This window comes from Molossus molossus, unplaced genomic scaffold, assembly GCF_014108415.1.
Source record: "Molossus molossus isolate mMolMol1 unplaced genomic scaffold, mMolMol1.p scaffold_m16_p_16, whole genome shotgun sequence".
Taxonomy (NCBI): Eukaryota; Metazoa; Chordata; class Mammalia; order Chiroptera; family Molossidae; genus Molossus; species Molossus molossus.
Window position 1 is genome coordinate 18,483,176 of NW_023425351.1, and position 26,875 is coordinate 18,510,050.

Consider the following 26,875-nt stretch of genomic DNA (forward strand, 5'->3'; position numbering starts at 1 on the left):
TGTGATATAACTGATAAAATCTGCATCCTTGGCCTTCCAACAACCTTTACACCAGCAGATGGTGGGCGTAAAGATGTCATTCATCATTTATTTACAATGGACTTTATTTATTCTAGTGTCAACAGCTGCCCCAGGGAGTGGGTTATTGAATTCAAATGTGAGGCTCTGGGTTATTTGCTTCCTTTCAAATTTGTCTTCAGAGCTTAGTTGCTAGGAGTCCATTCTGTGCTCTAATAATGATTCATGTATTGTGAAGCCATTCAGTCAATTGGGTTGTCAGGGATTGCCAAAAAGGGTTTAGAGGTCTTGGGGGTGGTGGGGTGGGAGGAATGCATGTGCATCTGGTTGTCTGGTTGACTTGAGAAATAGTAGTATTATGTGACTTTTTCCTAAGATTGGTGAAGTTAGGTTTTCTACTTTTCCTTTAGGTACTCATTCCTTACCTGCCCATATTCTACATATGAATAATAAGGAAATGAAGAGAACAATTTATTAAAGGAAACTCTCAACCTTTTCTTTCCTCACAGGCAGGGCAGGAGTCCTTTCGTTCCATCACAAGGTCATATTACAGAGGTGCAGCAGGGGCTTTACTAGTATATGACATTACAAGGTAAGAACTGAGAGATTTTTTCAGTTCAGTGGTCAATGCAGAGGATTTTTCTAAATAAATATGGTTACCAGTAATAAAAGTATAACTTTGCCTTTGTTTCCTGGCTATTTGCCTTTAAAACTTGTATGTCTTAAATGAAATATAAATTTACTACAAAAATTTGCAACTAAATTATTTTCTTATATTAAAAAAAGTACCCTAGATTGATCAGTTTGCTATTATTTATATATTGGAATTTAATCAAATGCTATTACATTTAATTTCTAAACTGAACTGTAATCAGTGGACTCTAAATCCAGATATTGTACTTGAAATCTGTTGTCATTGCATAAGTGGATATGGCTAAAATTAGTTATCTTTAATGGAATATGTACTGTTCATTGTATTTTACTAGGGGAAATTCTTTGACAGTAGTAATCAAATTATCATTTATGCTTAGGAGAGATACATTCAACCACTTGACCACCTGGTTAGAAGATGCTCGCCAGCATTCCAATTCCAACATGGTCATTATGCTCATTGGAAATAAAAGGTAAGAATAATTTAAAGTTTTTTTGTATTAATTATGACAACTGTGGATAGCTGTTTATGTGATTGCTGTTAAAAGCTCTTATCTTGTACATTTGTCCAAAAGTAAGTTAAGTTAGTGGTTTTTTTTTAAATCCTCACCTGAGGATATTTTTCTATTTATCTTCAGATAGAGTGGGAGGGAGGGAGAGAAACATCCAAGTGACAAGGACAAATCAATTGGTTGCCTCCCCCACAACCCCGACCAGGGCCGGTGTCAAGCCGTAATTAAGGTACATGCCCTTGTCCGGAATCAAACCCGCAACTCATTGGTCCATGGACCTATGCTCTAACCATTCCACTGAGCCAAACCAACCAGGGCAGTTAGTAGTTTATCAAATTATAAAAACTTGAAAATCCTAAGATGCTTTATATGTTTTGTTTTTTTATTTTTTTAAATTTATATATTTTTATTTTTTGGTTACTCCTCACCCAAGGATATTTTTTATCTTTTTTTTTTTTTTAGATAGAGTGGAAGGCAGAGAGGGAGAGAGAGAGAAACATCAGTGTGAGAGAGATACATTGATTGGTTGCCTCCTGCACGACCCCAACCAGGGCCGGGAATGAACCTGCAACGCAGGTACATGCCCTTGACCAGGAATCGAACCGTCAAACCTTCAGTCCGCAGGCTGATGCTCTAACTGCTGAACCAAACAGGCCAGGTCGGTCGGTCTTTCTTTCTTTCTTTCTTTCTTTCTTTCTTTCTTTCTTTCTTTCTTTCTTTCTTTCTTTCCTTTTTTTTAAAAAAAAAACCGAGGTGATATTGGTTATTAGGATCATATACATTTCGGGTGTACATTTCTATGATATATGATCTGTATATTGCATTAGGTGCCCACCACCCAAAGTCAAATAATCTACTGTCACTGTACATTTGACCTCCTTTACCCTTTCCTCCCTTTTTACTCCTCCACCCCACCCACTTTTCTTTGGTAACCACCAACGCTGTTTTCTGTGTCTATGAGTTTCAGTTTTATATTGCACATAATGAGTGAAATAATTTGATTTCTAAAGTACAGATAATAAACTTTGTTGAAAATTATTATTCAAATAGTTTTTGTTGGAAGGTATACTTTAAAGAAAATTTAAAAGTTTTATCTGATTAGTAATTTAAAATAAAACCCACGGATTTATTTGGGGGCTAAGTCACTGTTAAATATTACCCAAATTGTTTCAAATACTTGGCAATAAAAATGAGTATCTGCCAAAACTAAAAAAAAATATTTTTTCCTTTTTCATCACAATGTATATTTTATGAGTTAATACAACACAGTGATTAAGCCAGTGTATTTCTACTTAAAATCCTGAAACACTTTTAAAATTGTTCAGTAGATAATCACATTAGTACTTTTAAACTTAACTCAAAGTTTTATATTGGTGTCATATTAATGTGTGTTTTTTTCTATCTTATTTTATATTTCTAGGGAGCATTATCTGCAGTGAATGTCCTTGTGCTCTATGTTCAAAAAGATAGTACATTGGGCCGGGCTGGTGTGGCTCAGTGGTTGAGCATTGACCCATGCACTAAGAGGTCACTGGTTTGATTCCCAGTCAGGGCACCTGCCCAGGTTGTGGGCCAAATCTCCAGTGGGGGACATGCAGGAGGTGGCCAGTCGATGTTCTCTCTCGATGTTTCTATCTCTCTAAAATTAATAAAGAGCCCTGGCCGGTTTGGCTCAGCGGTTAGAGCGTCGGCCTGCAGTCCTGAGAGACCCGGGTTCGGTTCCCGCTAAGGGCGCGTACCTCGGTTGCAGTTTGTCCCCGGCCCTGGTCGGTTGTGCGGGTGGCAGCCACTCGATGTGTTCCTTTCGCATCGATGTTTCTCTCTCTCTCTCTGTTCCTCTCTCTCCCTCCCACTCTACCTGAACAAAAAATGGAAAAATGTCCTCGGGTGAGGATAAAAAAAACAAAAAAAAAACAACAAAAAAAAAAACAAATAAAATTAATAAAGAAAATAAAGATAGTACATTGAAAAAATGTGTTCTTTCCAGTAGTCTGCATAAACTTGCAAGAATGCAGAAAGTTACCAATTTTAGTAGAAAATTACAGTAGTAAGAAATGAATTAGTATTTCTAAAATGCTAGACACAGTTTGTTAGTTTTTTAAGTTTATAAAATAGTGTTAATAGATAATGTTTTTAGAAAGATAAAATCATTGTCATATGATATGAACACATCAAAGCTTTTATCTCATTAATTAATGAAGGAACCAGTAAGATATTACAGTTGATTTAAAAGAGAACTCAGAATACCACATTTAAAATCAAGTAAGAAATGCTGAAGGGAATTTACAAATGGATGCAAAACTGAACAATATCCACAGGCTGATAAATGCAGTTTGCATTTCTATGAACCACATTATTTGCATCATTATCTGTTTTACAGAAGTTATTTTTTGTCTATACAATCTGAAAAGTTGTGTGATTCAGTTAAAGCAATGCTAAAAAAGGAAATTATAACACTAGACACTTTTATTAGGACAAAGTTTCAAATGAGTAACCTAAACTTTCACTTGAAGACTAAAAACTAGAAAGGTAAGAGCAAATTAAATCCAAGGTAAGCAAAAAAGAAAAAAGAGGTAATAAGAAAACCAATGAAACCGAAAGTTAGTTCTTGAGAAGATAAATAAAATAGATACTGATCTGAAAAAAGAAGACACATTACCAATATCAGGAATAAAAGAGTAAACCGCTACAGATCCTTCAGATAGTATAGGGATAGTAAGAGAATACTGTAAACAAAATAAACAGATTGGGGAGATGTTGGTCAAAGGGTACAAACTTGTAGTAAGAAGATGAATAAGTTCTGGAGATTTGATGCACAGCATTGTGATTGTGGTTACCAATACTGTGTTACATATTTCAAAGTTGCTAAAAGACTAGATGTTAAATGTTCTTACCAGAGAATGAAATAATTGTGTGACATGATGGAGCTGTTAGCTAATGCTATGTTGATAATCATACTGTGTTATGTAAATATATCAAATCAACAGATTGTATACCTTAAACTTACACAGGATTATGTGTCAGTTATATCTCAGTAAAAAATTCCCTAAATAATTTTTTAAAAACAATTTTCTTCACAGCTCTCTGATTCTTCAACTCTAACCTTAGTATTCCTAAAATTCCTATATTAAATGACTACTTTCTCATCTTCTGAGTCCTTAAGTCCAAAATTAAAAAAAAAAAAAAAAACTAAATAAATGAAGAGAGAAACTGTGTTCATGGATAGAAACTGAATATTTTTAAGATGTCCGTTCTTCCGAGATTGATCTAAAGATTCATGTAATCTCAAAATTCATCAGACATTTTTAGGAGGTAGAAATTGACCAGCTGATCTTAAAATTAATATGAAAATACAAAATTGGAGGATTCACTAGTTTCACTAATACTGATTTCAAGATTTATTATGCTGTTATAATCATTTTAGTCTGATAATGGCATACATGGACATAGATCAGTGGAATAGAGTGAAAGGTCCAGAAGTAGATTCATACATATATGGTCAATTAATTTTTTGACTAAGGTGCCAAAGCAGTTCAGTAGTAGAAAGGGTAATCTTTTCATCAAATGGTGGTATAACTGAGTGGCCATGTGCCAAAAAGTGAACCTTGACCCTTACCTCACACCATGTATAAAAATTAACTGGAAGTGGATCATAGACCTAAATGTAAGAGCTAAAAGTATAAAAAAAGAAAAAAATCTAGAAGAAAACAAAATTTTAATGTCTCCCGTATTGTGAAGCATTTTATAAATAGGACAGAAAAAATAAATTAAAAGGGGAAAAATAAATTATAATTAAAAAATTTTTGCTCTTCAAAAGACAGTTCCAAAAATGAAAAGGCAAACTACAGTCTAGGAGAAAATATATGCAGAACATATAGCCAACAAGATTTGAATCTAGAATAAATGTAGAATTGTTACAATTCATTAATAAAAAGACAACCCAGTTTTTAAAAATAAGCAAAAGATCTGAACCAGCACTTCACTAAAGAAGATATACAGATGGCAAGTAAGCACATGAAAAATATTTAACACTACTAATCATGAAGGAAATGCAGGTGAAAACCTCAGTGATATACTATTGCACACTCACTGAAATAGCTAAAATTAAAAAGATTAATATACCAAGTGTTGGCAAAGAGGTAGAGGAACTGAAATTCATATACAGCTGGTGGGAATCTAAAGTGTTATAAACTTTTTAAAACAATTTGGTGGTTGCTTTAGAAAGTATACATGCATCTGCCATACCACCTAACCATTTTACTGCTAGGTTTTTACCCAGTATAAGCATGTTTTATACGTCCACTCAAAGAATTATATACAAGTCTTCATAGCAGCTTTTTTATTTTTGATTTTTTTAGAGAGAGGAAGGAAGCGGGAGAGAGATAGAAACATTGATGAGAGAGAACATTGATTGGCCACCTTCTACATGCCCCACACTGGGGATTTGGTCCACAACTTGGGCATGTGCCCTGACCAGAAACTGAACCGGTGATCTCTTGGTGCATGGGTCAACGCTCAACCAATGAGCCACACCGGCGGAGCTTCATAGCAGCTTCATTTGTAACAGCCCAAGACTGGAAACAGTTCACATTTTAATTAACTGGTAAATGAATAAATTGTGTTATAACCATACAATGAATACCACTCAGTAATAAAGAGGAATGAGCTATTGTTATATACAACAAAGTAGATGAATCTCAAAATGATTATGCTGAGTGAAAAATACAGACAAAAAAGAAGACATAGTGTGTGATCCCATTTATATAAATCCTAGAAAATACAGACTATAGTGGCAGAAAGCAGATCATTAGTTGCTTAGGGTACAGGGGGAGGAAAGGATGTATTACAGTGGGGTATGAGGAAACACTGGGGAGGTTGATGGCTTCACAGGTCATCAAACTTTATATTAAATGTAGTTTCTTTTATGTCAGTTATGCTGTTAAAAGATAAGAGGAAATAACAGTATACTGTATAAATTTGATTATAGAAAGTATTGTTTTAATAGAAATCTCGGTTGTTAAGAGAAAATATTACTTAAGTAATACTTTCATTGTAAAAGGCCTTTTTTTTTTTTTTCTGGTGCATCGTTCCCGGAGGTAATGCAATACCAGGTTGATGCGTGGAGTGGACAGAGCAAGCTCCTATTCCATCTCCCTGTTCCATAAATACATTTAAATAATGTCCCTAGATAGAGGACCTATCAGATATTAAACTAATAAGAACAGATACTACAGTTGATCTTAGCCAAAAGGCCAATTTTTTATTATTTTGTAGCTATGTGTATGTATTATCCTGGCTTTTACTCAAGGGCTTTCTTGCTTATCATTTGCTCATTTAAATCACTTCACTAAACCATTTAAGATTAAGGCTATTGGAAGGAAGTTTAAATCTTTGTAATATGGACGTATTAATACTATCATTCAATGGTAATATATGAAATAATAAGAGAATATTTGGAGAAGAAAGAGAATTTTTATATATTTTCAGTGTTTTTGTGTGTGTGTGTGTGTCTGAAACATGGTGGGTGGCAGCTTACTAGTGGTTTAGGTTTGGTTGCTGTCCTGAGGAGCTTATAGTCCAAATGTGAGAAGGAAAATCAAAGAATAGTATACGCAAGAGATGTTTCTAAGGACTGTGGGTGGGTGGCCCTTATAATGAGGGGATAGTGCTGTAGAAAGTCATGTTAAGGAAGAAGATAGGAGAAAGTAAAAAAGAATGTATGACATGCAAAGAGTGAATGGAAATGAGCAGAGATAAATGAGGTGATTATTATTAGATGAGATGAATTGAGGTAAACATGGAAACAGGGAATAAGTAATTTTTGAATTAGTTGCATTAAGCACTAGGGAGCCAGTGAAGGGATTTGAGAAGGGAAGTGACCTAGTCAGAGTGACAGATAACACAGATTTTTATTACTATGTCATTTTAAATTGGTTATGCAAGAAATAGAAAGCAAAATCTACATAGATGAAAGGTTTTAGTAGCTAAAGGATTATCACAAACCTTAAACTAAAAGTGAGCATGATAAGAGAATGATTTAGGAAAGAAAGAAGTAATGAAAGCTGTTTAAATGGGATTAATGGAATGAAAAGTCAAAGGGAACAGTATGCTTTTTTGCCTGGAAAACTGAGGAAGTGACCAAATTAGAATGATAAAACAAACACCATGAATAGTAAAGTATCCCTTCCTTTTCTTTGAACCATCCCTCAAATGTCCAGGTTCTTAACCGTCTTTGCTAAAATAACATTTCAAAGTGCAAACAATCAGATACTGGTAGTGGAAAACTGAGAGTAACTTTATATATCCCCTAAGTAAGAGATTGTTTAAATAAAACATGGCATAAGCTTAAAATGGGGAAGAGGGTAGGTAGTTAAGGGAAAGGTATTTTCTTGAAGATGTGTAATTCCAAGCTAATTTTTCCTTAAGAATGATTGTCAGATAAATGGGCTGAATTTCAGGAGTCTGTGTCCCAGTCCCATTCCCCATGTCTCCCCCGTCTCCCATTTTTAATTCCTATTAAGAGTGTAAGCTCCATAGGTCCATGTGGGGGCGAGGGAGGTTGGATTTTTGTCTATATTTTGTTGAGTGGTCTGTCCCCAGATCCAGGAAGGGTCTTGACTCACAGGAGGCCCTCAGATTATAGTTAGATAAATTATCCTTGCCTACTTAATGTAGCTATAATATTGCAAACTTAGGTTGCCTGTTTTTTATGTCCTCATCTTACCATTAATATTTTATAGCACAGTCTCTTAAGTTAACAGTATGGCATATACTTGCTGTTCCCTTTATAGTATCTTATAACAGACTTTCTTTCCAACATTTCAGATTTTTAGGAATGTTTTTCAGCACTTGTTTCACTGAAGGAATGCTTAGATGGCATTTACTTAATCATAAAATATTTCTCAAGTGTAACAGCTGTGAAGGTCACAAAACAGTCACCAGAATCAGTCATAGAAGTTTCAATCAGAAACAGCAGTGTCTGATAGTGGCAGATATGGCAACTTTGTAAACATGACTGACAGCTTATTCAGTTAGCCAGCTTTGAAATGACAAAATTCAGCAAGAATTTTGTAAAGTTGAAACATTGATATTACTTTACATTAGGTGAGTAAGACTTTAACATCTTTGTTTTGTTTGTGTTGTTCCTAATTTGTGTAATGTGGATTTGCGTAAAATACTACCAATTTTTACTGTGCACTCAGTAAAAATAATATTATAAAGGTCTGCAAAAATGACATGGAAAAATGATCCAAAATATAGTAAATGAAAAAAAAAAAAACAAATTATAGTGGATACAAGTATATTCACCAAGATGTTAATTACTTCGGGAAGGTGAAATTATGGGTAATTTTTTCTTTGCATTTTTTCTTATTTGACAAAAGTTCTTCAATATAATTATCAGAAAATGTAATCATTAAAAAATGTTTTAATTATATAGTACAAGTATAACACAGTGATCTAGATGCAATCACTCTACCAGTGCCTCTTAGAGTGTGAGTTTGGGTGCTTTACTTAAATTAACCTTCTGGGTAAGACTTGGTGCCTCAGACTCTTGATCTGTCAAGTGGATTAAATGACATTGTAAATAGCGATGTCAGTGGTGAATTGAAAATAAATTACTGCATTCATTCAATAGATTATAATAATAGAACAGTAAGAAATTAAGAAACTAGACCTATATACATTGTGTATATATATCTGGAAACCATAATATTGACCAGAATTTAACAAGTTGTAGAAAGATAGCTGCATCTGAATTTTTTTTTTTAATCCTCACTTGAGGACATTTTTGCATTTATCTTCAAGTAAAGCAGGAGGGAGAGAGGAAGGAAGAGAGAGAGAAACATCAATGTGAGAGAGACACATCGAGTGGTTGCCACCCACATGACCTTAACCAGGGCCAGGGACAAACTGCAACTGAGGTACGTGCCCTTCGCGGGAACCGAACCTGGGAGTCTCTGGTCACAGGCCGACACTCTAACCGCTTTCCCAAACCGGCCAGGGCTGCAGCTGAAATTTTTTAGACAGGCAAAAAAAATAAACCCTTCTCTACATGAGTATAAATATAAAAGTACCATGAGAATAAAAATGCCAAGTACAGAGTGGTGGTTACCTTCAAGGTAAGAAGGGAAAGAATGTGATCAGGAACAAACAGGCACACAGGAGGCAATTCAGCTGTGTACTGATTTTATTTCTCAACAGAAAAACTGATATAAATCTGTCAAAATACTGTGTCAAGGCTAGATGAAGGTATATGGGTATTATATTCTCTATCCTTCCTTTTGTGCTTAAAATATTTTATAGTAGTGAAGTTTTTAAATGTTTACAATAAAACACACTTGAAGTACGCTGTTACTTCTCCCTCTACCTGATACAATTCCAGTATGATAAAAATGAATACCATGCTTTTGTCCCAAATTTCTAGCTTAGACTTCTGTTTCTCTTTCTCTTGTTTTTTTTTTTCCAAGGAAAGCCAGTTTGTTGTTGTTGTTGTTGTTGTTGATATTTTGTTCAGATAGAGAGAGAGAGAGAGAGAGAGAGAAACATCGACATGAAAGGGACACATCGAGTGGTTGCCACCCTCACAACCCAACCAGGACCGGGGACAAACTGCAACTGAGGTATGTGCCCTTAGCGGGAACCGAGCCCGGGTCTCTCTGGACCACAGGCCGACGCTCTAACCGCTGAGCCAAACCGGCCAGGGCTAATTTTTTTATTTATTGATTGATTTTAGGGAGAGGGAGAGAAAGAAACATTGATGAGAGAGAACATCCATTGGCCATCTCCTGTATGCTCCCCACTGGGGATCAGGCCCATTACCTGGGCATGTGCATGAGTCAGTGCTCAACCACTGAGCCACACCAGCTGGGCATGTGACTTGTTTATTAATCACATTCATAGAAAGTCAGTCTGGCTGAAAGATGAGGAAACTAGTGTGGTTTTGCTCTCTCACATTAATTTGAGTAAAATGGTACCTTCTTTGGGAATCAAGTATACTTAAAGGCAGGGTGTTGGGCTGTATGTTCCCTTTAGGTTTCTCCTAGTTTTTGCATTGTAGAACTGTAATTCAGAATCTTCTGTTGGATTGTTAGTTCTTTGAAACTAAGCAGTGTGCTCTAAACACGTTGACCCTCATAATACCCAACATAATGCTGTTGATTACTATGTGTTAAAATTTTTCAGATCTTTATTATTGAAAGTATTACAGATGTTCCCTCTTTTTCCCCCTATATGTGTTAAAAATTAATTGAGGGAATGGTCAATACAATTTTGAAACTCTTGATACATTTTCTATAGATTCCTCTATTTGTCCTGTGTTGGTTTATAACATGACTTTTTCTTTCCTGTGTTCAGTGATTTAGAATCTAGAAGAGAAGTAAAAAAAGAAGAAGGTGAAGCTTTTGCACGAGAACATGGACTTATTTTCATGGAAACTTCTGCTAAGACTGCTTCCAATGTAGAAGAGGTACATGAGAGGCCCCTATAAATGTTTGTCATCTTTTTACTTAATACATTTATTTTATGTACTTTAATATTTACTTATTACTGTATCTTCCATAAGCTTTTTAATCACTTAAATCTTTGAATATCATAAAGTAGGAAAATTTCTTTCCTTTGAAATTACTTGTAGTACTCATCTTAGATCAGAGTCTTGACTTATATTCTGAACCTTTTCTGAAAGCCAGAATCCTTTAACATCGTTAGGAAGAATGTACATTCTTCGTTGTGTACATTCTTCCTAAAATCTTTTTTTATGTTGTATGAGAGGAGGAAAGGGACAGTAATGAAGTTTGGAAATGTTTCAAAATGCTGAATATTTATAGCTTATTTATAGCCACTTCTGATTAAATAGGTAAAGTATTATATTAATTGCTGTATAATATTATACAATGCATGGGAATTCTGCCATCTTTAATAGATAAAATTTGTAGTATCGTAATTATTTCTGTTAGTCAAAGAGAGCTGTTTGGAAGTTCTCTGAACATATCATGTTCTTTATGCTGTATATGTTTGAATATAGTATTAATATAATGTACAAAGATGAGTAGACAGTTAATTCTCTATAAGGTAGATATATTGCTATACTCTATTTTACAAAAAGCAGAAATGAGGCTAAAAAGTAGTGTGCCCAGAATAATGCTGTAGTTCCACCTCTGGATAAGACTAGTAAGAGCAGAGAACCTAGAAATGGACCCAAGGCAATATGCTCAATTAATATTTGACAAAGGTGGCAAGAGTTTACAGTGGAGTAAAGACAGCCTCTTTAATAAATGGTGTTGGGAACATTGGACAGCTACATGCAAAAAAATGAAACTAGACCATCAACTTATACCCTACACAAGAATAAACTCAAAATAGATGAAAGACTTAAATGTGACTCATGAATCCATAAAAATCCTAGAAGAAACTGTAGGCAACAAAATTTCAGATATCATATGCAGAATTTTCACTGATACATTACCTAAGGCAACAGAAACAAAGCAGAAAATGAACACATGAACTACATCAAACTCAAAAGCTTCTGCACAGCAAAGATACAATCATCAAAAGGGAAAGGCAACCCACTGTATGGGAGACATAATTGCCAATGATCTATCAGATAAGGGGTTAATCTCCAATATATATAGAGTGCTCATACAACTCAACAAAAGGAAGACAAAGAACCCAATTTAAAAATGGGCAGAGGAACTAAATAGACACCTCTCCAAACAGCACATACAAATGGCTAAGAGACGTATGAAGAAATGTTCAACATCACTAATCGTCAGAGAGATGCAAATTAAAACAACAATGAGGTATCACCTCACACCTGTCAGAATGGTCGTCGCCATCAACAAATCATCAAACAACAAGTGTTGGTGAGGGTGTGGAGAAAAGGGGAGTCTAATACACCGCTGGTGGGAATGCAGACTGGTGCAGCCACTATGGAAAACAATATGGTGTTACCTCAAAAGATTAAAAATTGAACTTCCATTTGACCCAGTGATCCCACTTCTAGGAATATACCCTAAGAAGCCTGAAACACCAATCAGAAAGAATATATGTACCCCCATGTTTATAGCAGCACTATTTACAATAGCTAAGATCTGGAAACAGCCCAAATGTCCATCAGTAGAAGAATGGATAAAAAAGCAGTGGTACATATACACAATGGAGTACTATGCAGCTGTAAGAAAGAACGATCTCTTATCCTTTGAGACGACATGGAGGGACCTGGAAAGTATTATCCTAAGCGAAACAAGCCAAGCAGAGAAAGACAAGTATCATATGATCTCACTTATTTGTGGAATATAACGAACATAGCAATCTGAGGAATGGGGTAGTCCCAGAGACATGAAAGTGGGGTACAGACTGACAATCCCCAAAAGAGGAGTGGTGGGGGAGAGATAAACCACAGAACTTACATGCATGTATGCATGAACAGTGGACATGGACAACAAAGCCGGGGACAGGGTGGGGAGGGAAAGGGAAGGAGGAGTCAATGGGGGAAAAGGAGTAACATCTGTAACAAAATTAATTAATTAAAATAATAATAATAATAATCACTGTTTTACTGCCAAACATCACAGAAAAAAATTGAGTGCTGCTTTCACCATCAGCCGACTGTAATGAGATTCTTCCATACTTATCATTTCCCTGTGGGAGCAGTGTCAGAGAAAGTCAGATAAAACATACATTTAAATAAGATCTAGAGTCTAATAAAACAATACCCAAAATGTCAAGTTTTCAGTAAAAAGTTACTCTTCAAACCTAGAATCAGGAAGATCTCAAATGGAATGATTTAAAAAAAAGTAGTAGATGCCAATGGCAAGATGACAGATACTAGAATTATCTGACAGAAAAAATTTTTGGAAAATTATTATGACAGTGCCTCGATTAATAATTAGGAGCATGCCTGAAACACATGAAATATAGTCTTAGCTAAAAAAAAGTGTAAGGTATAAAAAAGAATCAGATAGAAATTTTGAAACTGAAAAATATAACTGAAATAAATTCAGTGGATGGATGAGATTAGTAGAATGAAGGGAACAGAGGAAAGACATAGTGAACTGGATAATAGAACAGTAGAAACTACTCAGTCTAAACCACAGAGAGAAAATAGATGGAAAAAATTAACAGTGCCTCAGAGACCTGTACGACAATAACAAAAGCTCTAACATTGTGTTATCAGAATCCTAGAAAGAGAACAAAAAAGATGGTTCTGAGAAAAAAATAATGACGGTGGTAAGTTTTATGTATACAATTTAATACCTGGAGCAACTACTAAAATATACAGAGATACAGTAAAAACAACAATAGATAAATTGTAGAATTTATCTATTCTAGATAAATAAAGAATTCCCTCAGAAAGGCAGGGAATAAAAACAAAAAATAGTAAATAAAAATAAAATGGCAGACTTAAGACCTCACATAGCAATAAATACATGAAATGTATATTATCTAACTACAACGATCAAAAGAAATTGGCAAAGAGGATTAGAAAACATAACAGCTATATGATGTCTACAAGAAATTCACTTCAAATAGAAACAATACAGGCAAGTTGAAAATAAAATGATGGAAAAAGATATATCACACAGTAATCAAAAGAAAGCAGGAGTGTCTCTAGTAGTATCAAGTAGACTTAAGAACAAAGAAAATTGCCGGAGGCCATGAGACATCATATAATAATAAAAGATGAGTCCATCAGGAAGACATAGTAATCTTAAATTTGTATACACAAACAACAGAGCCAAAAGATATGTAAAGCAAAAAGCATTAGAACCAATGGAATTAAACTAGACAGTAGAATTAAATTAGAAATCAAAGACAGTCTCCAATTATGATTATGGTTTTATCTATTTCTTCTTTCAGTTCTCTTGATTCCAGTTATCAATAACAGATCATTGGAAAAACTTCCAGAGACTTGGAAACTAGACAATACATTTCTAAGTAGTGTAGGTGTTCAAAGGGGAAGTGTAAAAAGAAATTTTAAAATACATTAAACTGAGAGGTCCCGGTTTGATTCCCAGTCAGGGCACATATCCGCTTGCAGGCTCCATCTCCATTAGGGGGCATACAAGAGGCAGCCAGTTGATGTTTCTTGCTCACATTGCTGTTTCTGTCTCTTCCTTCCTCTCTCTAAAATAAATAAATAAATAAATAAAGTACATTGAACTGAATGAAAATACAACATATCAGAATTTATAGGAAACATAATGCTCCAGAGAGGGAAATTTATAGCATTAAATGCATACATTAGAGGGAAAGACTCCAATCAATCATCTTAGCTCCTTCATCAAGAACCTAAAGCAAATACAAGGAAGGAGAAATAATAAAGATAAGAGCAGAAATCAGTGAAACTGAAAACAGGAAAATAATAGAGAAAATAAATAAGAAAAGCTAGTTTTTTAAAGGTCAGTAAAATGGACAGATTTCAAGCAAAACTGACAAAGAGTGAAGGCATATTACCTGTATGAACAAAACAAGATATAACTACAGATCCTGCAGACATCAAATTAATAATACATAAATATGATAAATTACATGAAATAGACCCCCCCCAAAAAAACACAAACTACCATAGCTCACCTAGTGTGAAACAGATTCATTCTTTTAAAATTTTCCAAAACAAAATCTCTGTAAATATTTTTTTTTTCATTAATTTTCAGACAGAATGGGAGAGAGAGAGAAACATAGATGTGAGAGAGACACATTGATTGGTTGTCTCTTGCACAACCTCTACCAGGGTTGGGGACCAAACCACAACCAAGGTACATGCCCTTTCCCGGAATTGAATCCACGATCTTTGGTCCGTGGGCTGATGCACTAACTGGTTAGCCAAACCAGCCAGGACATTGAAAAGAAATCTCTAGGCCCGATGGTTTCACTACAGAATTTTACCAAACATTTAAAGAAAGGTTGAACAATTCTATACTGTCTTGTCCTGAAAGTAGAAGAGATGGAACATCTCCTTATTTATTTTATAAAACTAATATTACCCTGTTATCAAACCAAAACATACCAAAAAAAAAAAAAAAAACCCCAGAAAGTTCAGACTGATAACTTCTATTAATATATACAGTCTGGCCAGTGTCAACTCATGCATCAAAAGGTCGCTGGTTGTGGGCCAAATCCCCAGTGGGGGGCATGCAGGAGGTGGCCATTCAATGTTCTCTCTCATCGATGTTTCTATCTCCCTCTCTTCTCCCTGTCCCTTCCTCTCTCTAAGATTAATAAAGAAAAAATATTTTTAAAAGTGTGTGTGTGTGTGCATACAAAAATTCTCAGCAAAATATCAGCAAATAGAATTTCAACAATATATAAAATAATATACTTGTACATAAAATATATGCATCATGGCCAAATGAAATTTGTTCCAGGCATGCAAGGCTCATTCAATACTCAAAAGCAAATCAGTATCATCCACCAGTATAAAGAAGAAACCCACATCATAGCAGTCAGTGCAGAAAAAGTATTTGCCAAAAATCAACACCCACATGTTTTAAAACTCACAAAAAAAAAGGAATTGAATTCCTCAGCTTGTTAAAGAGCATCTACAAGAACTCTATAGCTGATATTATGTTTAATGGTGAAAGACTGAGTGCTTTACACTTTAGATTAGGAACAAGAGAACAATGTCTGCTCTCACCATTATTTAACATATCAGTAAAAGTCCAAGTCAGTGCGTAAAGCAAGTAAAGGAAATAAAGGCACACAACTTAGAAAGGAAGAAATAAAACTTTCTGCTTGTGTATGACATACTTGGCTCTCTAGGAAATCCCAAGGAATTCACACACGCATGCATGCACGCATGAGGTAAAAAGTGAGTTCAGCAAGGTTACAGACCACAAGACAAATACAGGGTGGAGCAAAAGTAGGTTTACATTTGGGAGTACAAGAAACAGTTTATTGTATTATTTAATAATTGTATTATGTTCTTTATGAACAACTGTAAACCTACTTTTCCTCACCCTGTATCTAAAAATCTATTTCTGCTAGTAAGCAATGATCACCAATGTTTAAAATACAATGCCATCTATAATCGCAGAAAAAAGAAATGAAATACCTATGTATAAATATAAAAATAACATGAATAGGACATGTATGCTGAAAACTGTAAAACTTGATGAAAAAGTAAGATTTAAATAAATGAATAGAGATACTATGTTAGTTGTTTGGAATACTCAACCAAGTAAAGATGTCACTTCTTTGTAAATTAATACATAGTTTAACCTAATTCCTAGCAAAATCCAGTAGGAGTTTTTGTCAATATCTGGCAATATTAATATATGTGGAAAGACTGAGGAACTAGACTAGCTAAGATAATTTTGAAAAAGAAGAATAGAAGAGGAAAATTGCTCTGTTTGATTATAAGTCTTTTGTAGGTATTGTCATTGAGACTGTGATACTAGTGAATGGATAAATAAATACATCAATGGAACAGAATAGAAAACCCATAAATAGACCCACACAAATACACCCAACCGATTTTTTAAATTTATTTTACTTTTTTTTTTTCTTTATTGATTTTAGAGGGAGAGGGAGGTAGAGATAAAAACATCAATGAGAGAGAACATCAATTGGCCGCCTCCTGCATGTCCCCTACTGGGGATTTGACCCACAACTTGGGCATGTGCCCTGACCGGGAATTGAACCAGCAACCTCTTGGTGCATGGGTCGACACTAAACCACCGAGCCACTCTGGCCAGGCCACCCAATGATTTTTTTTTTCCTAATCATCACCCAAGGACATTTTTTCATTTTTTTGTTCAGATAGAGTGGGAGGGAGAGAGAGAAAGAGAAACATCGATGTGAAAGGTACACATCAAGTAGCTGCCACCCACACGACCCAGCCAGGGCCGGGGACAAACTGTAATCGTACATGCCCTTAGTGAGAACCGAACACAGGACTCTCTGGTTTGCGGGCCAGTGCTCTAACCACTGAGAAGACCAGCCAGGATTGCATAGACTTTCTTAATAAGATTTCTCAGAAGTAGCTGACAGTGAAATTAATACTGATACTTATTTTAAAAAGAACTCGTCTATATGGAATTAGAAGGACCTGGGTGGAAGATGAGTATTACATTTAGCAAAGTAACTAAAAGAAGAACTTCAAAAATGGATTAAACATTATATATTTTTCACTTTGATAGACAAACTAGTATTTTTTTAAAACAAACTCCTACGCTTTGTTAGACTTTAAAACAAGTACATCATTATGTAAAGATATTTGTACAGTACACATTTATTCTTTAGTTTATTTTTCTCCATCACCTGTATTAAAGCATTTTGGTAGGGTCACAATAAGATTAAGGGAACTACTATTTTAAATCAATTTGAAGTGCCATCATCTTGCCCAGCCAGTATGGCTCAGCGGATCGAGCATCCCATTGACTGAGAGGTCTCGGTTCAATTCCCGGTCAGGGCACGTGCCCAAGTTGCAAACTCAATCCCCAGTGAGGGCGTGCAGGAGGCAGCGATCTGATATCAAGTGTGAATAGCACCCTTTTTATTTTATTCTGCAAATGTTAGAAAACAGGTACTTAGTTTCTTTTTCTGAGATCGGGGAAGACTAACAAAGGATATTCTTTCTACTTCAAGAAGGGGGAAGAAGGACAACTAAGCCAACATTTATCAGGCATCTGCATTGTGATAGGTACTCAACACCGGTTTCTGTGGCAGGAGAGCTGAGGCCTCAATAGGAAACTGTATAGCTCATAAAATTATAATATATCATTTCTGGGATTTATATAAGAGTTAGCCTACTAGAATTAAATCTAAAGAGGAGTCATGATTAAATATAACAAATAAGCCCTGATGGTTTGGCTCAGCAGTTGGAGTGTCAGCCTGCGGTCCAGAGAGACCCGGGTTCAGTTCCCGCTAAGGGCGTGTACCTCGGTTGCAGTTTTTCCCCAGCCCTGGTTGGGTTGTGCAGGTGGCAACCACTTGATATGTCCCTTTCACATCAATGTTTCTCTTTCTCTCTCCCTCCCACTCTATCTGAACAAAATAAGGAAAAGTGTCCTCGGGTAAGGATAAAAAAATATATATAAATATATATATATAAAACAAATAAATATGCTACTATTGGCCCAGCCAGTGTGGCTAGTGGATTGAACATTGTCCCATGTACCAAGAGGTCACTGGTTCAGTTCCTGGTCAAGGCACATGCCCAGGCTGTGGGCTCCATGTGAAGGAGGTAGCCAATCAATGTTTCTCTTTAATTGATATTTCTATTTCTCTTTCCCTTTCTCTAAAATCAATAAAAACATATTTTTTAAAATATGTTAGTTTCATAGGGTCCATAGATTCTTGATTAGTTAATGACTTGGGGTTATAGAAAATAGGGATTAATTTAATGGAAATTTGTTTTAAGTACTATACCTTATGTTTTTGCTTTCTAAGGACTTGGATTTGCCTAATTAATGCCATCCTCCATCAGCGGGGCTATGGGCTAAGACAGGAATTTATCCGCAACTTACTGCCTGAACTTGGAAGACCCTCATGTAGGAGAGGATATGTAATGCAAGTAGAGACCGTGAAGTTTAGTTTTGTGGTTTTTTTTTTTTAATTGACTTGAGAGAGAGGAATGGGGGTGAGGGTGGAGAGACAGACAGGCATTGATGTGAGAGAGAAACATCAATTTGCTGCTCCCACACATGCTCTGACCAGCAATTGAGCCCTCCACCTTTTGAAGTACAGGACAACAGTCCAACCAAACCAGCCATACCAGCCAGGCTGAAGATTAACTCTTGTATTTCCCTGTAAGAGATTGGATAACTTACAACATACAATAACACCATTTTTTCAGCATTAGTTGAGTTGTTGATGGAGATAGATTTACTTTTAATCAGTAAATCTGCTGAAGAGGAGAAGGGTCAGTGTAGTATTAGAGAAAAATATGCAGGAGAGCTTCCCATAACCAAGAATGATCTGACCCAAAATGTCAATAGTACCAAGACTGAGAAACATTGGGCTATTATAATGGGATACAATTAAAATCAATGAAGTGAATTGATATACCTCAGCATAATACATGAATCTTCTTTATTTATTAGTAGATGGGATGGTATATGGTTGTGATCTTTAAAATACTTCTTTGGAATAACAACCTGGGGGAGAGAAAGAAGACTGGAAAGTACTGTTATAAAGTGACACCACTTCTGTTTATGGGCTTTCTCTGACTTGTGAATTCTACAGTGAGCATTCTCAATTGTTTCAGCATCTTCCTGATGATGTTGCCACCCGAATCCAAGTTCAATAAATTCCTAAACCATACTGAGCTCCTCTGTTTCACTTTAGGCACCCACTCATACATCATTCAGCATTGCTCTAATTAGAATGTCTTGAACTTTATATTTTCCTTTAACTATAACCTCTGAATTTATGCTGCTGGTCTTGAACAAATCTTAAATTTAAAATGGCGCCCAGCCCTAGCCAGTTTGTCTCTGTGGTTAGAGTGTCGGCCCGCGGACTAGAGAGTCCCAGTTTCGGTTCCCACTAAGGGCATGTACCTTGGTTGTAGTCTATCCCCGCCCTGGTTGGGGTTGTGTGGGTGGCAACCAGTCGATGTGTCTTTCTCACACCAATGTTTCTCTCTCTCTCTTCCTCCCTCTCTCCCTTCCGCTCTGATAAATGCAAAAACTGTCCTCGGGTGAGGATAAAAAAATAAAAAATAAAAATAAATAAAAATGGCACCCAAGCCGTGGCTGGTTTGGCTCAGTGGAGAGCATTGGCCTGTGGACCAAAGGGCACGATTCCGGCCAAGGACACGTACCTCAGTTGTGGTTTGTCCCCAGCCCTGATTGGGGTCATAAGGGTGGCAACCAGTCGATGTGTCTCTCACATCAGTGTTTCTCTCTCTCTCTCTCTCTCTGCCACTCGCCCTCCCTCCCTTCTATTCTGTCTGAAGATAAATGTAAAAATATCCTTGGGTGAGGATTTAAAAAAAAAATTACACTCAAAATTCTACATTTTTTTTCTCCCAAAGCTAATCTTTATTTTTTTAACTAATCAATTAATGGTTTAACTAATTAATTAATTTTTGTTTCTTTTTTCCCCCCAGACACCCTCCTCCCTGTCCTTCTCCCACCCTCCAAGCATTGTTGTCTATGTCCATTGGTTACACATATATTCATATACATCCTCTGATTTATCTCACCGCCTCCCCAACCCCCTGAAGTTTGTCAGTCTGAACTGTACTCCTTTCTATATCTCTGTGTCTATTTTGTTCATCAGCTTTTTTTGTTCATTATAGTCCACAAATAAGTGAGATCATGTGGTATTTGTCTCTCTCTGATTGGCTTATTTCACTTAGCATAATACTCTCCAGGTCCCTCCATGTTGTCTCAAAGGATAAATGATCTCTCTTTCTTACAGCTGCATAGTACTCCATTGTGTATATGTACCACAGCTCTTTTATCCATTCAACTATTGATGGACACTTGGGCTGTTTCCAGATCTTAGCTGTTGTAAATAGTGCCGCTATGAACATAGGGGTACATATATTCTTTCTGATTGGTGTTTCAGGCTTCTTAGGATATATTCCTAGAAATGGGATCACTGAGTCAAACAGCAGTTCAGTTTTTAATTTTTTAAGGAAACACCTCAATATTGAGTTCCATAGTGGCTGCACCAGTCCCTACTTTCAAATTCTATTAAAAAAAATGTTTTTTTTCTAAAGAACATAAAAAATAAAATCATACCCTAGTTTGCTTAAACTAGATACTATTTACAGAGGTAAGAATTTCTGAGACAAGATCTCCTATTTTGTAGATAAATAGATAGATACAGTTTTATATTTATAAAATTATATATAACATTAATACCATACACACATATACACTTACAAATATTTATTATATACACAACTTTATTCATATGAAACCTCTGTATTAGCAAACTGGTTCAGTACATATGTGTTATGTTTAAGCATATTTGCTTTCAAACTAAGTTATAATTTCCAAGTTACAAGTTATAATAAGGGAATTTATTCTTTCTATGAAGTGGATTTTAATCAGTTTTATATAACTTGGGATGGCTCCAAACATGGTGTTTATTATCATTTATCCTTTTTGTAACTCACTGAGGAGATATGCTCATAAATGTGATAGTAGAAGTATACCCTGGAGTTCACCTCCTAAATGTTAATGAAATTAAAAAGCCAATTGTAACCAAAATATTCTTGTCTGTATAGTATTCCCATAGTAATAGGAGATCGGAACTCATTCTTTACATTTTCAGTTTCCATTACTACTGATTTTTTAAACATAATATTTGGATGCTATACATATATTTGAGTGTAAAGCATGTAGTGGGGGGACCCGATATTTAGTTGCCTATCATTTACTCAAGTAATATTTATGCTGAATGTGCAGAGCCTTTATAGTATCATCACTTTTTATATTAGGAAAAGGAGATTTAGGTTTTCTGATTGAAGAAAATTATTTTGACCTTCATTTTACTAAGTATTTTGCTGATAAGCAAATAAGAATCAACTGTGTGACCAGCAATAAATACTTTTGATAAATTTTGACTTCCATTTTTAAGTAAGACTTGAAGATCATTGAGAACATCAAGAGATCACATCTGCCTGGTAACTGCCATCAGGTTCATAGTTCCTCAGCTGCCACCCTCTGGCAGTTCATTCCAGAAACACAACTTTGTTTAGTGTCCTACTCTGCAGGGTTCCAGGAAAATTTAACCCCTGTGGTCTGTCCTGTGACAGACTGTAAAGTTGGTATGAGGATCACCAGGAGCGCCTTCTACTGTCACTGGAATCCAGTACCCATCCATTCCTCTTTATGTTGTGCTACACAGTGGAGAATAGCAGTACTGAAGGTTATCCTCCCCTGTGAGGAGTGTTAATTAAAATGATTCACTTCTACATAGTCAAACAAGTTTAGGAGGAGCTAGACAATACTCCCCTCCCCCTTAAAATAAGGAATTTACAATAGTATTAGTTTTTGAGAACCAGCTGTTAAGAAATTTGTTGACTTTTATGTAATCCAGATATTTGCAGGTGTGATAAAGCCATTCCTCCCAAAATATGGAATTAGGAGTGGGGAACACACAACATCTGAGGGATTGGTGTCTCTTTTATTTTGCTTATTCTCTTCATGGTAACATACAGGTTGCAGTGGAGAATGTGAAGACAGTTTTTAAGCTCAGAATATATTGCAAAAAATTTTTTTCCCAAATAAGTTGTGTTTCGAGCAGTCCTTCTCAAATATTAATGAGCATTCAGATCACCTAGGAGTCCTGTTAAAATGCAGATTATGATTCAGTAGGTCTGGGGTGTGGCCTGTTTGAATCCAGCTCTCAAATAATGTTGATGCTGCTGATCATGGGCTAACTCTGAAGAGTAGAGACTAAAGAATCTGGTGGAGCCCTTTCCTATCTCTTCAGAGCATTATTCCTTCAAACTTCATCATCTTAATCCTCTCCTTTTTTACAGCTCTCGGCACATAATTACATAATCACGTTCAACTATCTTAAAAATAAAAATCTGTTATTTTCAGTTCTGAATATGTTCTCTTCTAGTTTGTAGTAATACCTATATCTATTTTCTCATTCTTTTTACATCTCAGTGACTACTTCTACCATGGCCAAGGTTACCCTTGACCTCCTAATTGCCTCACCTAACAAATGCTTTTCTGTTCTTACCTTAAACAGTCCGTCCCTTGGGGATTTTTTACTACTCTTAACTAAATGTCCTTTTTTCTTAGCTCCATGATACCATTTTCTCTTCTTTGTGCCTTTTTAACCTTCCCAGGGCCCTTTTCCAGCTTTTTCATGTTGAAATGTCACCTAAATCTATGACTTCAGACACCCTTTTTAGGGTGTATTCAGCTCCACATTGACTCCTGCTGCCTGGACATCTCTGCATGAGTGGTTCTCCGACCCTCCCTGTTTACCACACACAGACTGAACAGATAGCCCTTCTGTGGTCTGCGAGCCTTCAGTATCCTGCATCCTGGAGCATTCCCTTTCTCAGACCACTTTACGGTCATTTGTTCAGTCAGCATGTGTTATTTTCCACTTGTTTCTTGTTATTTCTACCTGTTAAATATCTCTCCAAATTGTCCTCTTCCTTAATTGCTTCCTAATTGGACTCCCTGTCCTCTACATTGTTGCCTGTAAGATCTTTCTAAAAATGAAAATTGAGTCACATTCCAATTTTATTAAATAGTGTGGTTCCCCACTGCTTCAGAATCAAACTCCTTTGCTTAGAATACAAGTCTCTATCTGCTAACTCCCCACAAAGTGCTCTCCATATTAAACTAAGAGCCATCAGCTGTGTGGTACTCTTGATCCCCATCCACAGAAAGTGTTCTCTGTACTTGAAATGCCCTTCCTTCCTACTTGATCCTTCAAAGATATAGTCAAGTCTGATGCCTTTTCTTGGAATGACACATGGCACCACCTCCCTGACCCCTTCCACCACTCACCACCACCACACAAGCACACCGAATGAGAATTCATATGCTCTTTTCTCTGTATTCATTCCTGTATCATCCTGGACATGAATTTATCTTAACACTCTATGACGACATTTATTTTTGATGTCAGCTCACCAGAGGGCGGAATTCCTTGAAAACAGACTATCTTTTCATCTCCCCATATAGTAGATAGCAAATGTTTAGATGGTTTGTTTATTTAATTCAGCCTTACTCCTCTTCTGTTTTTAATCAGGTTATGCCTTGGTCCTACTTGTTAACATGGAGATGGAATGCTGTCCTGAACCTTTGCCCTAAGCACTGTAAAAACTTACAAGCCCAGCCAGAGTGGCTCAGTTGTTGAGCATTGCCCTATGTACTGAAAGGTTGCTGGTTCACTCCCCAGTCAGGGCACTTACGGAGGCAGCTGATCGATGTTTTCCTCTCTCTCTCTCTCTCTCTCTCTCTCTCTCTCTCTCTCTCTCTCTGTGTGTGTGTGTGTGTGTGTGTGTCTGTCTCCCTCTTTCTCAGCATGTCCTAGGGTGAGGATTTAAATATATATGTATATTAGATTTTTGGAAACCCCACTGAGTGACTTGGCTCCTCCTTTGACAAGGAGCTTACTCCAGTAGATGCCTGGGGTCTTTGTGGTTTGAAAGGTTATTTTTAGACCCAGGGATAACTGCAGCAAAAATTATGGCAGGTTAGGGGGGGTAACCCTGCCCCAAAACCTCATGCCAGCTTGTTGAAGATTTTAAAATACCCCAGACATGGTTTATTTATGTGTATAATCCCTTCCCTGTTTCCCTATGTATTTTCCCTGTAAATGAACATTTTATTTCCTTAGAGCTGTACATTACCAAAACTTAAATTATTATGTTCCCTCCAGCACAGACCTAAGGTGACTGTGGTGTGAATAATAACTAAATTTGCCATTTCCCAAACAGTAGTCACTTTGTCAAATATTCTTCTCAGATCTCTTAGCCATTTGATGGGTTATTTTTTTCCTATGTTTATCAATTTTACTTAAAATTAAGATTGGAAATTTATGTAAAACCAGAAAAATAAATAAACATCTTGTTGAGCTGTACACTTGAAATCTGTGCGCGTGCGCACACACGTATGTCAGAAATCGAGACAAAAGTCTGGTAATTAAAAATATCTTAATCCCTGGCCGATTTCACTCAATGGTAGAGCATCGGCCCACAGACCAATGAGTTGCAGGTTCGATTAGGTCAAGGGCACGTATCTCGGTTACAGTTTGTCCCCGGCCCTGGTCAGGGTTGTGCAGGAGGCACCCAGTCGATGTGTCCCTCTCACATCGATGTTTCTCTCTCCCACTCTTTCCCTCCCACACTATCTGAAGATAAATAGAAAAATATTCTCGGGTGAGGATTAAAATATATATATATATCTTAAAACTGTTGAAAAATCAGGGCTGAAAAGTCATTGCTTTGCTGTTAAAGTACTCAAGATAGAGCTAAGGTGAAATTCCAGCCAGCTAAATCACAGACAGGTTACAGAAACCTGCCAGGCCACCTAAACTGACATCAGATAGGTGGGTTTCTATGTCAGGGGAAAACATGTGACTTGATAAGACTTTAGAAATAACTAAGAAGACCAATTTCAAGGTCTCTTGCTAAGACTTGTGTCCTGTTTCGGTACTTGAAAATCTGCAGGTTTAAATTGCATTGAGAACACATCTTACTTGCCTTGGTCCACTGGAAATCTGACATGACCTTATCATGCTTGCGGAAAGTTTAGTTTAACAAATAAGATTTTGCTGACTAGCATCAATCAGCTTCTCCATCCTTATTTAGCCATCACCCTAGGGAACTTTAAGGATATCCACAGCACACTAACTTAGAAAGTTGCATTCATCTTCTCTACTTTTAAACCAGGATAGCCAAACTTTACTGAAGAAAATCATGCTGATATGTGCATATCACATATTCGTACTTTTATCTGTAGTGTATATTCATAGGCACACAATTGTATAGATCACCAACTACCAAGACTTTCCCTCATATATATGACATAAGAATTAGAATCCTATGTCTAAAATAAACTCATTTTATCCTTGAAACCTGATTTTTTTTTTCCTTTTTTATCTCAATTCACGGCATACCCTTCCATCCCAGTCAGTTAAGCCAAAAGTGGAGTTCTCCTTAAACACCTTAGCGTTTTTACCGTACTTAACAAGTTCTGCTGATTTCTCCAAAGTAGATGCTAAGTTTGATCTTTGATTTCCATACTTGTTACCACTGTTTGGGTTTGTCAGGACTTTATTTCTTACCTGGATATTGTTTTAGACTCCTTACTGGTCTTCCTCTTGCCAACTTTACCTCCTTATATTTCATCTACTAAACTATCCTCTGATTTGTACCTTTTTAGGGTTTCTTGATGTCTAGTGGGTCACCTCTAGACATATGTCTGTCCCCTACTTGCAACGTAACTGAGCTTAAAATCTGCCTTTCTGTCCAGAATACTCTTTCCTCCCCTTAATTTTCCTAATAAATGCGTGGGAGCTTACTTAATCTTCAGGCTTTCACTCCAAGGACTTTTTCTCTTGACAGTTTTTTACCATCAAGTAGTCATGCCACATTATCCCTATTGTGGAAGTTTCCACTCTGTGTTTCAGTTTTGGATTTACATATGTCCTGTACCATATCTTTGAGGTTAAAGATACTCATAATGTACCAGAATATGCTCAGTGCCTGGTAGAAATCAAGTACTCAGTAAATGCTTGTTGAATGGAAGAGCTAAATTACTAAGGAATTAAACATACCTGTGTGTTGTCTCTGACAGAAAATAGAAATAGGAAATTATTAAATACTGTAATCTCCCAAACCTTTCTAATCTAATTGTTCCGGTTTCTTTCCCCCTTTATTTTCCTGGTAAAATTGATCAAGATTTGTTTAGGCTACTTCCTTTCCTCCTTAATAAGCATTCACTGCTGCTGTTAATTTTTCTAAAGGGGAGGAAGGACACAAAGGATGAAAATAATCACAACTATTAAATACTTCTCAAAATAATTCTAGAAATCTAAAATAATTTTTAGCTAGAAGCTTTATAAAGAATGTAAGAAGTGTGCTTTTTAAGTTAGTAGATTTAGCAGTGGCCCTCTTAACGGAACACAAGAAACTCAGTATGAAAGAAATAAAAGCAGAACGGTTTTGCTTTGGATTTGGGGTGGGAGGGTGGAGGACGGCTACCATGGGAAATGAGGGAGGAAGAGGAGAAAAGTGTTCTGCTTTCAGTGGGCTATCCCTA

General features: G+C 36.2%; 1 protein-coding gene and 1 non-coding gene across 2 annotated transcripts in view; one reads left to right on the forward strand and one right to left on the reverse strand.

Annotated features, from left to right (window-relative positions):
• Positions 1 to 26,875, forward strand: part of RAB2A (RAB2A, member RAS oncogene family) — a 92,269-nt gene that overhangs the window by 56,653 nt on the left and 8,741 nt on the right. The window contains exons 4-6 of the mRNA XM_036263758.1: positions 528 to 610; positions 1,050 to 1,142; positions 10,536 to 10,647. Of these exons, the coding sequence (XP_036119651.1) occupies positions 528 to 610; positions 1,050 to 1,142; positions 10,536 to 10,647 (288 nt within the window). The remainder of the gene's footprint in view (positions 1 to 527; positions 611 to 1,049; positions 1,143 to 10,535; positions 10,648 to 26,875) is intronic.
• LOC118631927 lies at positions 6,256 to 6,442 on the reverse strand. The gene has a single exon (XR_004959924.1). It is a non-coding gene; the product is annotated as a U2 spliceosomal RNA (small nuclear RNA).